General features: G+C 46.4%; 1 protein-coding gene across 4 annotated transcripts in view; it reads left to right on the forward strand.

Moving 5' to 3' along the window:
- cher (filamin A protein cher) overlaps positions 1–12,579 on the forward strand; it is a 106,230-nt gene that overhangs the window by 8,608 nt on the left and 85,043 nt on the right. For all 4 annotated transcript variants that reach the window (XM_084591957.1, XM_084591970.1, XM_084591976.1 and 1 more), the window contains exon 2: positions 8,624–9,068. In XM_084591957.1, coding sequence (XP_084448083.1) covers positions 8,720–9,068 — 349 coding nt within the window. In that variant the 5' untranslated portion in view covers positions 8,624–8,719. The remainder of the gene's footprint in view (positions 1–8,623; positions 9,069–12,579) is intronic.

The following is a 12,579-nucleotide window of genomic DNA, read 5'->3' on the forward strand; positions in this document are numbered from 1 at the left end:
GTTTGCGTAAGAATAAAAGCAAAAAAAAAAAAAACGTATAATAGAACCACTTTTTTCATATCTGTACAGCGAGCGTTGTTTAAACCAGTGCAAGTAGGTTAATGTCACTATTAAGTAAGTTTAAGCATACGCACTCGAAAACGAGAGTTTGCCGTTAAGCAAACGCCGTCGTCCATCAATGCGTGTGCTTATGGCTAGGAGCTCAAAATTTCTGACCACTCTTGTCTGTATGAGGATGCTCGCATGACCGTTGACAGGCTCCAAATTTTATTTGGAAGGCAGATATATAAATTGGCTTTGAAAGCAAGCGCAGCAGATAACTGCGTTGCGCTCTTTTGTGCTCTAAACACACACGGCAAAACACCGTCACATATCCCATTATGTACAAAACACACCAACCAAACCACTTGGTTAGCCTATATCAAAGGGACAGTGAATGCAAATGCAATTTGGCCAGTAACGACTGTGCACCTAATGTAAACTGCTGTTCCTTCCCGAGGCTGTTGAACATTACCTTAGTCTTCTGCATATTGATTTTCAAGCCTACCTTTCTACTTTTTCTGTCTAGGTCATCAATCATTATTTGCAGTTCATCCCCTGAGTTGCTTAGCAAGGCAATGTCATCAGCGTAATTAGCTCGGGAAGGAACAGCAGTTTACATTAGGTAGCGAAATACTGGAAGTAGTAGGCGAATATGTCTACTTAGGACAGGTAGTAACCGCAGATCCGGACCATGAAAAGGAAATAACAAAAAGAATAAGATTGGGATGGAGCGCATTTGGCAAACACTCGCAGATTATGACTAGCAGCTTACCGGTATCGCTCAAGAGGAAAGTATACAACAGTTGCATCTTGCCTGTACTCACCTATGGGGCTGAAACGTGGAGGCTAACCAAGAGAGTTCTACTTAAGTTGAGGACAACCCAGAGGGCTATGGAACGAAAAATGGTAGGGGTAACATTAAGAGATAGAAAGCGTGCAGAGTGGGTCAGAGAAATAACTCAAGTTACCGACATTCTAGCGGAAATTAAGAAGAAGAAATGGACATGGGCAGGACATGTAGTGCGAAGAGAGGATAACCGATGGTCGCTGAGGGTAACAAACTGGATTCCAAGGGAAGGAAAGCGTAGCAGGGGGCGGCAGAAAGTTAGGTGGGCGGATGAGGTTAAGCAGTTCGCAGGGGTCAAGTGGATGCAGCTAGCACAGAACCGGGTTAAGTGGAGAAATATGGGAGAGGCCTTCGCCCTGCAGTGGGTATAATCAGGCTGATGATGATGATGATGATGATGATGATGATGATGATGATGATGATGACAGTGCACCTGTCTTAATCACAGAGATACCACTCGTGTGAAAAACGTAACTTTTATAAGATAGGGGGACCAAAGAATGAAATGGTGCCCTCACCGGCCGATTTCATAAATGAAACGGGCATGTCGACAGCGATTTTAGAGCGCGGGTCTGAGAGGCTACGCTAATCAGTGGCTACGCTAATCCGCCATTCACTTGACAACGGTGGCAACCCGTCCTTATCGGCAAAGATCGCCACTTTTTTGAATCAACTGAAGGTATTAACACCCTTTTTTTTTTTCTCCGATACTTACGCCATTTTATTTTTCGGACAAACTTCTACATCTCCAGATGGAGTCAACAAATCATTTTTTTTTTTCCTAACAACAACAACAGGATGGATTTGTCATCGGTGTCCTTTAAAAGCGCAAGCAACGCCGTCAAGCACAAGGGTGCTTCTTTGCACAACATCCGGGCAGCGCAGGAAAGCAAGAGTTGAGAACTGAAATAAGAGAAAATGAAGAGACAAAGTTCTGGACGTAAATGCTGGACAAATACATTTCCACCGACTTCACATAGAGACCGAATCCTCTAAGAGGCCTATTTTGCTCTCCCTCGTCTTTTCCTTCTCCCTATTATGCATATTGATCTTTTTCTAAGCTGGCAAGGGTTGACATGGTTAATCAATCCTCCCAACGTATACGCGTGTTTGTGTGCAATGCATGATTGTAAAGTAATGGACACTAATCATTCCTACCCAGACAAGCTCTGCAGTGCGCATGAAAAAGTTGTTTCATGGAAACCTGGAATCTCTAAAATGAGTTTGAGCATTAAGCAACAAAAAATATAAGGCTGTAAAAATATGTATGAAATGAAGAACTGATGAGAAGATATAGATTAGTATTTCGAACTGTTGTTTCGGCCGTAAAGTTTGCAAATGTTTAAAGTTAGCCATAAAGGAGAGCAGAGAGAGGCCAAGTTTAAAGATGACAGAGGGTCGGCTGGGGAACGTGCACATCTGGCCTGCTACATGGTACTACACGATACTAAAAATGGCGAAGGGATCATGGCAGGAAAAGGGGGAGAAAATTTAGATGTAGCATGAGGATGCAGCAGTGCAATGATTTGCCCATATTATGAACAGGACAAGACGAAGGCGTCAGTAAGCGTTAAACAAAAACTTATTTTGACGAACATGGTTTTCTTTCTAGAGAACTGCAGTAGTAGCAGTATAAAACATTTATTTAGGAAAGTGGGTTATGGGTTAAGGGCGCGGTTGGTCGAGTCCTCAGTCTGGGATTCTGTTGGCTGAAACCGCTGCCCGAGTTCTCGTAGCAAGGTCCTTTGTTCCTCACGGAGCTGGACAGGGCCACCTCCCAATCTTTCCACGAGGTTTGGCTTGGTTTTCTTGGCAAGCTCATACCACATATCTGCTCACTGGCCTCAAAACGTGCATTCAGCTGAGAAAGTACCCGAATTAATTGCATGCGGACTAACTGGACTGTTGTAGAACAATGTTTATAACCGCCTTAGATGACGCTCGTTTTATTTATAAATTCATTTAGCAGGTTCTGCTAATGTTTGTCTCACTAAGCGGACGTGTTGCAGTATCTCGCTCTATGTAGTGGGGGGCTGGCGGTAGTCATGTGAGGAGAGGGATGAGGGATCCTGGGGGAATGCTCGGGCTGTGACATGTGCACACTTGTTTCCCTGCAGTAACTGCACATGGAGGCGTCTAATGCTTGTTCGCGACGGAAATTGAGTCTGAGGCACTCCGCTATACGACTGTCTCTCTCTTCTTCCTTCTACTCGATCCTTCGTCCTCCAGGCACAACTACGGCATCCACCGAGGAGGAGGAAAAACATTTATTTAAGCCCAATAACTAGGCATTGGGGATTAGGTGGTCGTGTCCTCTTCAGGCAGCCTCCTCAGTCCAGGATGCCGGCAGCCGCTGCTATCCCGCGTGCCCTCTCGATCAGACGTTGCTGATCTAGGTGTGAGCTAGATAGAGCAGCTTCCCAAGAGGAGACGGTGGGGTGGGGAATGGACGGGAAGCCTTGCGGCTTTGGACACGCCCATATGGAGTGGTATAGTGTTGGTTTGGCGCTGTCGCATGATTGGCAGATCGAAGGGTACTGCGAGGGAAAGAAAAGGGGTTTGTGGTACGGGTTCGGGAATGTTTGCGTTTGAGGTTGTCGGCAGGCAGCGGTACCTACTCTGGAGAGGAATTTGTGCGGTGCTGGAAGTGTTCTTCGTTGTTGTCTGTAGTATTCGAGGGTACGTGTGCACGTGAGTGGTTCTGTGGTGGTTGATAGCTGAGAGCTTGATGGTGGCCTCGGAGTATTTTCCTCTCCGCGTTTTCCTTATTAGCTGGTAATCGGCCGTCTTCAGTCTTCCCTCCTGGTGCCCGGCAAGTTAGTTCGCGGGCCAGCGCGTGGGCGCGCTCGTTTCCAGAAAGAAAAGCGTGGCCTGGTGCCCAAAGTATTCAAATAAGCTGCGTGTGCGTCTTTTGTTTGCACTGACGGAGGATTTTGTGGGTTTTCGGAGACAGCAGACCAGTTGAGAAGGCTCGGCATGCTGACTGTGAGTCTGTGACAATAGTGCAGGTTTTCAAGTGTTTGTCCAGGAGGGTTGGATGAGATATATCGGATGGCGAGGGCTATGGCTGTCTCTCGAGGTCGTGAGGATGGAGCTTCTTACTTGTACCTAACCGTCATCGTTCGTGATGGCCAGGGTCGCGGCAGGTTTGCCGGGGTAGCTTGTTGCGTCGGTGTATAATACAAATTCATTATTTCTTAATGTACGTTGAAGTGCCCGTACTCGAGCTGCCGTCAGCCCGCGTTAAGGTCTGGATGCATGTTTTTCGGGATTGGAGCCGCTTGGATCTTTGCTTTCATTAAGGGGTCCATGGGCTCCGGATCTGGTGGTAAGGGGGTGCTGGGGGCTGAGAGCGCGGATATTATTGCACACTTTCTTTGCCCGTCGCCCATTTTATTTTCGTGCTTTTTTCTACGCTTGAGCACTCGAATAACACAGTTTACCGTTAAGCTTCAAGCTATCCGCGCTAGGTGCAGATAAATTAGCCATATTCCTAGCAATGACATGCGACCCACCTCTTTGTTATTCAACTCGTATTTCTCATTTGCATCCTCTGTCTACTCATTCTTTCCTTTCCGTTTTTACTGTATAAGACAGCCTTCGTGCGTGGTATCTCAGTCATACGTGCTTGCCGAAGTCTTGTTCCGTGCCCATGGTTGCCCTATTGTATAAAATGCACCGACGTCGTCGTCTTCGTCATGTATGTGCGCGTGCCCCGTACGTTCTCTCGATCCAAGGCGCGATAGTGCGGGAGGAAACCGCGAGTTGCGTAAAGAAGCGGACACGAAGGCCACTTTGAAAGCAGCGAGCGGTCCGGTTTCCGTACGGGAGGCCGCCTTCCGGCAGCAGCGCCACCGTGATCAGCCGCTGTAAGCAACGCACGTGTGTATGACTCGCGCGCAGCTCGTGCGATTCAACAGGGGCGTCTTTTGCATTCGTTCTACATATTTAACTCTCAAGCTACATGCTTCATCAGTTTTCGTTCACACTGCAATGAAACGAGATCTTTTGATTAAACTTCCACTATAACGAAGTGTTCCGTTATAATGAAGTAGCTCAGTATAAAGTGTAAGGTATAGAGATATCGCGTACGTTCTCACTTGTTCTCAATGAACGTCTGTAGTTAGCAGATTTCCAGGGTACTTTCGTTTTGTAGCAGTCGCATCTAAATAATAAAAGCCCCGCGGACTGCTTCTCAATGGACTGAGGGGCTGGGGCGTCATGCAGTGCGGTGCAGTTATCGTTGCCACTTCTCCTCAAACAAAAAATAAAAAGAAAACACAGAAGATCCTTTACACCAAAGTTTTTTGCTTTATAATTACTTCTTTCTTTTACCTCCATTTTCTGGAAAGCTGTGCAACACAGTATACGCATAGCAACCCTTCAAGTACTATCGGAAGGCATATACGCACACCGGAGGTTGGGATTAAACGCTGCCGTTCACATCCTACATTGTTTCCATCAGAACAAACAGCAATAGTTCATTTGCAAATCGTTAAGACAGCTCCACCTCAATATTGCATAGCACCTAACTTACGAATAAGCAGTTTTATAAGAGGGCAACGCGCGCCCAGTTCACGCGCTTGGTGGCGTCTTCTCGGTATTGCTGATGTCCCGTGCATGCACTCCTTTCAAAGCGGTATTTTGCCCTTGTCTTACATCGGACGAACGACGTCATTGGTCCAAGACTGTGCATAAAGAGGAACTGAAGGCAACAAAACACAGAAAACATCCTTCAATTGCTTTTTTTTTTTTTTTTGCATGAATATAGATTGATTTTCTCTTTATGGTTGGCGATGCTTGGCACAGACAGCGAAATCCGCATTTATTCAGATAAAAATTAGATTTAGAATGTTCTTTTCTATTACTTTATTAAACCTCGTGATATCAATAACTGGATAACTCCGTGATCACCGTCTGTTAGTTAGTGGCAGTGTAGCCTCAGAGGTTCGTGTTCAAAATTCTATTTGCACCGCCATGATTGCCTGCGAAAGCAGCCGTTAGCCGCGATGACTGCATTTCATTTGTCTTTTTTTTTTCTGATGCATTCTCTACACCAAAACGCTATATGTAGAGCGAAAATAAAGCCTTCAGAAGCTAAAGCCTAAAATAAAAAAGAGCATATAGAAACGTTTTTTTTTTTTTTCTTTCTTTAGAAGCTGTAGACTAAAAACGGAGCTTTTAAAAAAAATAACTTCTAATAGTTCCAGTTTCATTGACGTTAGCCGCTTGGTCACAGCATAGGATAAACTAAAAATACAACACATCAGTTAGTTAACAGTTTCTCTTTAACCATTAGGAAATATGACCCTTTTAAAGTTCTGAGCCATACAGAAGCAGACACCCTGATCGTTGCATATGTTGGGTTCCATGAACTTGAAAGGCTCAGTTATGCGCGCCAAGACAAGGGATGGCGGGGCTTGTGTGACGGGCGGCAGCCGGGCAATGGGTCAGGGTATTTATTGCGCGTCTTTGGCATGAGTTCAAGCTGACTCCGCTCTGGCCGCCTGGAGGAGGAGCACAAGCGAAGGGCATTGTAGGCACGCCCACGCAAAGCCCGGTCGGTCCGCTCGTTTTACAACTGACCGCCGAGACTTCGCCTCGCCTCGCGCTTTCTGCGGGAGCGAACTGTTGTCTCCGAAAATGGTTGGCAACATAATGTGCTCTTGGAACATGACTTGCGCATATGAGTGCCAGTTATGCGAGAGAGAGAGAGAGAGAGAGAATGAACTTGGTAGCGCGTTTTGCTTGTCCAGCCGTAAAGCCATCGCCGTGTCCCAGCATTAAACACCGTAAACCAGAAACGCATCGGGGAAAATAATAATCAATTCAATAAAATAATTCCTCGCGAGTAGGGTTCGAACCCAGGTCATCAGCATGAGAGGCGGACACGCAGCGAATAAACCATGAAGGTTTCTCTTTCATATTGTTATTTCCTCCTTTAAAGTGAATGCAGTACAACCAGTAAAGAATACACGGACGTGCCAAACATACGTTTTCACACATCTAGCACACTTGGTTCCCATGACCCTTCGTGGCCCATTTAATTCTATAGGCTAAGAAGTGTTGTGGGTACTAAGCGTGTTAGAGGGGAGCCTATAGTGAACGCGTTGTAGTTCGTAGGACCGCTAACGGTTGTGTATCAATCAAGTATTCGCATAATTTTGGAACGTGGAATTACCACACTGTGAAGTGCACAAACACTGACCGCTTTGAACTTTTTCGTCGACATTGCGTACACGGGAGTCAGACAAATGCAAGGTGGCTCGCAAATAACTGAACTCTCTTTTATTTTTTGTTTTTTATTGAAAGACTTGTCATGTGACATAAGATGGGTTTTCTTTAAAGTACGTGAGGGAGGGTCTTCCAGAAACCGGAGCAAGTTCCTGCTTTTCGGCTTTCTTCGTTAGCCACAAGTTCAGGTTTTTCTCCCTCATAGCCGTCCAAACTTTTATAGTCTCCTGGTTCTTGAGGTTACCCCGCCGGGGTGGCGCAGTGGTTAGGGCGCTCGACCACTGTGCCCAAGGACGCGGGATCGAATCCCGGCCTCGGCGGCAGCTTTTCGATGGAGGCGAAAAGCAAGGCGCCCGTGTGCTGTGCGATGTCAGCGCACGTTAAAGAACCCCAGGTGGTCGAAATTTACGGAGTCCTCCACTACGGCGTCTCTCATAGCCTGAGACGCTTTGGAACGTTAAACCCCAAAACCAAAGCCAAAAAAAAAAAAAAACAAAAAAAAAAAACATGAGGTTACATTCATGGGTAAGTGCACAAAAAATGGCAAAGGTCTACCCACCTCAGAGGCTGGCCTAGAAAGCTTAGGGCATGTGGTCGGCACAGCCTCGTCTTAGCACGTCACCGATACAATAAGGGCACCTCAGCCCTAACCATTGTAAGGGTACCTCGTGCCTGAACTTCTGCCCAGTAACGTAGTTCACAATGTTATGAAAAAAAAAAAAAATGCATTCGTGTTCATCAAAGTACATAATTCTCGACTCTGCTGCCAAATGTCTGAAATATATTACACAAATCCTCACTCACGAAATTAAGAGCTACCGCGAGAAGGCGGCTAACAGTTGTCCTTTAGTATTCACAGCGCTGTCTTTATTCTTCTTCTTCTTCTTCTTCTTCTTCTTCTTCTTCTTCTTCTTCTTCTTATTATTATTATTATTATTATTATTATTATTATTATTATTATTATTATTATTATTATTATTATTATTATTATTATTATTATTATTATTATTAATCGCCGTTGCTCATTCAATGCTGTTAGGCCAATGATCGCAGGGCAACGCGAATAACGCGGAAAACGCGAATAATAGCGCAGTCAATAAGCTCGCAAGAACAACTTCTCCAGAGCTCTCGCCTCCATTCCGTTCCTCTGCTTCATAATTTGTTTCTCTATTTTCTTATCTTTCTTAGATTGTTTATCCGTCGAGGGCAAAGCAAAATAGGAAGCAGTACTCCAGCCTCCTCCACTCCGCATCCGTACGGAGCGAGCGGTGCGGAGGAACGCTTACGCGGAGGATGAGGAGGACATGCGGGGAATGTTTTACATCTTTCCTGCTGGCCGTTTGACCGACTGAGCAAGCGGCCAGCGAGGAAAGCACGGAATTCCGCACGCGCGCGAGCCGCTGCAAACTACACCCTCTCCCCTGATTCGCATATACATTCATATATGCGCTCACTTTCTTCTCTCGCCCCTTTCCTCACCTTTCCCGTACGCTCTCGCAGTAGGAAGAGGCAGGAGAAGCAGCGCGGCGGGAAGCTCGCCTGTAAGCGGGGAGCGGAAGTGACGACATCGCGGAGAGTAGAAGCAGCGGCGTCACGATGGCTTCGGACCGGCGCGGCAGTCGCGTGGTGGCCTCCTCGCGGGCCGACGACGACGAAGACGCAATGGAGCGCGAGTTGGCCGAGGACGCCGTCTGGAAGCGCATTCAGCAGAACACCTTCACCCGATGGGCCAACGAGCACCTCAAGACGGTGAACAAGACGATCGCCTCCCTGGAGACGGATCTCGCCGATGGATTGCGGCTCATCTCTCTCATCGAGGTGCTCTCGGGAAAGCAGCTGCCCAAACACAACAAGCGGCCCACGTTCCGATCGCAGAAGCTTGAGAACGTGTGCGTCGCACTGAAGTTCCTCACCAATGCCGAGGGCATCAAGCTGGTCAACATCGGTGAGTGTACCGGCTGCTTGCATTTAGCATTAGACTTTGCAGAGCACATCCTTCCGTTTGCGGCCACGCCTCTTTTCCGTCGCTCTCCTTGGTGTGGAAAGGTAGCGGGTTCGAATCGACGCAGCTGCATGCGCGTAGAACTACGCCCCTTCCCCGACCTCCTTTCCAGGTGGGTAACTGTAGTGAGTTCGAATACGTGGGCGCCGAAGCGGCCATACGTGTTTCTGGACAAAGCGACTAGATCGATTCAACACGACTTGAAGCACAAGTATTAAGTACATCCTCAACTCTGGTTCCTCTCAGGTGTAGTTTTTCTTTTGAAGAGTTCAGCGGCATTACGTAAGTATGGAATAAAATGAGCAAAGTTTTCAGCATGATGGGCCAGTTTGAGAACCTTGTTTTTCTAGGAGCGGGCTGGTAAAGTCTCCCGCAGTAAAGCTTGGGGCAAGCTGATAGGATTGACTGAACGTGAAAGGTGTCCATCGGTAAAGCGCGGGAAAGAAAAAGTAGGAACTTTAAGAGGCAGTTAGATGGCATCTCGATCAGCGTAGCACTTGGTGATCGGCTGACTGATATGCTACGAAGCATTCTTGTCCGGGTGTCCTATACGGGCGCTTTATTTAAAAATCTATGGAAACATAGGTTTAAAAAGAATACGTAGAAATGCGGCAACTAGTAATATTTCTGCCTGCACTTTCAGCTGACTTTCAGGCACGGTGAAGCCCACTTACGGCACATTTACTTCCACTGTGACGAGAGCAAACTAAAGAGCGATCCGAACATGACTTCCTCGTTGTTTTACCTGCTGTTAGGGGTTCCACATGTGCGACATATGAACAGCTGCGTCTGAACGAGGCGGCGCCGATAACTGACAAAAGTGGAGGAATGGAGTCACGATCTTGGGCACCCGCGCCGGCATGGGCGGGGTCGCGTGCTTGAAAAGCCCGCGCTTTCCCTCGGCGTACATGTCCTCCGCTCTGTCAAACTTGGGCGCGCTATCAGAGAATGGCAAAGTTTCACAACGGTGTTGTTGTCGCGAGATATCTTTCAAGATGGCTGCATTTTACCGCAATAGCGTGGCGCCTTTCTCGACTGTGCCGCCCATTTTATAGCGTTGTTTTGCTTTCCGTCGTACTTTCAACGTTCCGTGGAGCAATCTCCGCGCTGCTAAAAAAAATAAAAAAAAAAAAAAAAAAAAAAAAGCGCGAAACTGGTCTTAGGACAGAATTGCTTCGATAAGTTCGCTAAATTTTAATACGAGGAATGTAATTCATTACTCGCATTTCACATCAGATACAACGAATTAATCCTTTTTATATTTTTTGTAAATCGTTTAAAATCTGCCGTCACGTAACGTTCACAGTCTAGATAGGTGTGCCTGTATAGTTCATAGACTCACCTGAAGTTTGACTCAATTTTATTTCATGTATTTCCTTATAAGCGCGTCCTGAAGCGCTGGACAATATTGGTACCCTTAACGGCCATGCTTATCTTGAATGCTAGGAGATAAAATAACGATATCGGACTGGACCAAATCTTGATTCTTGGGCAATTTCGGGTCACTGAGGTGCATTTCGGGAGGCAGCAGTGAAAGAATGCTCTAAACTCGAAGCACTTCGCACTGTCGGTAAAGGCATCCAGGGCGAGTGCGGCATTCCCCGGTAGGATCGAAGCAAAGCAGCTGGTTGTATCCCACAGGTGGTTTGCCTGTCTGCAACGCACGCTTGCAGATTATGCTCTTGCAGTGACGTGTACGCACAAAGATAGCAGGTAGCGAGGCAGCGTTACGTAGGCGATCCGACTTGCTCGTGAGTCAGCGATGCACTTTAATTCGTGACCCACTCCCGACATGTGTTCAAAACATGTTGTAACACATCCAAAGATAGTGATTAATCCTTTCATACCTAGACTGGGATGTTGTCCGTTAATACCTCCAGGTCCCAGGAGATCAGATTCGATGGGTTATTGTTATGTTAATCACGTGTTTTATCGCGCACTGCATTTGATACCGCGCGAAGTCCTTGCTCAGCCGGATCTTGAAAAACGCCCAGAAGGAAGGCAGAAAGAGAGAGGGAGAGAGCACGCTTCAACCCTACTGGGTTGCGGTACGCTTCAGAGGCGACGGGGCCTATTTCGTCAGCGGACGCATATAATTTATTGATCATGCAACTATGGGGTGGACTTCTCCACGCAGCGGGATGTTTTTTTTTTTTTTTTTTTTTTTTTTTTTCATACGGTTCAGCGCGTTCGTTTAGAAGCACGAGTTGCGTGCAGTGTTCGCCTTTTGGCCAGTCTACACGTGCAATGAAATACACACAAGCACTGCACGCAACAGTGTGTCAGTTTCACTGCGTCGTGACTCGTGATGGCGCGGGAACTTGTGCATTGTCGAAAAGTTAACGTGACAGTTTCGTAGCTTGTCGATCACGTTATCACACCCTTTTCAGGAAGATGGGACTCCGTTCAGCTTTATTGGCTGCGCTTCGGAAACTAGTGCGTTACCCGCAGAGCTAGAGTTTTTTGTTTACTTCATGTTTTCGCATACGGATCACTCAGACACTGCCGGTGAACGGGATGTTACTCAATATAGGCAGACCAAGGCCCATCGCATCTACCTTGGGCAGACCATGAAAGGCCCTGTATTCGCGAGGTTTCAGCGCATGGAATCACGTCCGCTTATTCAACGCGCATACTTTTTTGGATTTAGAACTCGTTTCGCAACGTCCCGTATACCTTGGCAAACATCGAACTTGCCGTTGACTGACGCCTTTTAGAGCTGTCGCGGTTAGCAGAGTTAGAGCGAGCTTTCAGAATTTTCTGTCTTATCAAAACTTCGTCCGGAACTGCCATAGCTCCGAAATGCATGTTTCTGTTATGATTAGTGTGATACAGACGCACTGTTAATATTCATTTCAAATCTTGCAACCAGGTGGTGCTTGATGCAGTGAATGTCACTCGCACACAACCGCGAGCGAGATGCAAAGTGTATAGTATTTATTTATTTGTTTATTTATTTATCCACAACGCCAACTGGCATAAAAGAAAAATCGTGATATAGGCAGTGCCGGCTACAGAATTAAACAACATCGCATCAAGAAACAAGGACGAAACAAGACAAACACTTAAATGCACACAGCAAACGTGATCCGAGAGTCACGCATATTAGAAGCATCCGTTAGCAAAATTAAGCCTAAATCGCCTATAACTTTTTTTTTTCTCATCTTGCCCTTGGGCTGGAAATTTTCTTCTCGTTTTTCTCCTGGAGTTTTCTCGTTTTCGCCAATGCGGTTTCCTCTGCGTTTTCCGACAGCAATACGAATTCGGCATAGCTTCATCTTGATGGCGCTTTTTAGACTCCAGAGGTCAAAAATGGAGTTTTATTACTTTTACTGTCATCTCAAGGTATTTTAAGAGCAACATGCTGCTTGAAAGTTAAAATGTGGGAAAAAGATAGTATTATTCATACATTGATATTGGCACAGAAATCATAATCGCGAATGCGCCAATTTTC

Source organism: Amblyomma maculatum, chromosome 1 (assembly GCF_055883805.1).
Source record: "Amblyomma maculatum isolate TAMU_Amacu chromosome 1, ASM5588380v1, whole genome shotgun sequence".
Taxonomy (NCBI): Eukaryota; Metazoa; Arthropoda; class Arachnida; order Ixodida; family Ixodidae; genus Amblyomma; species Amblyomma maculatum.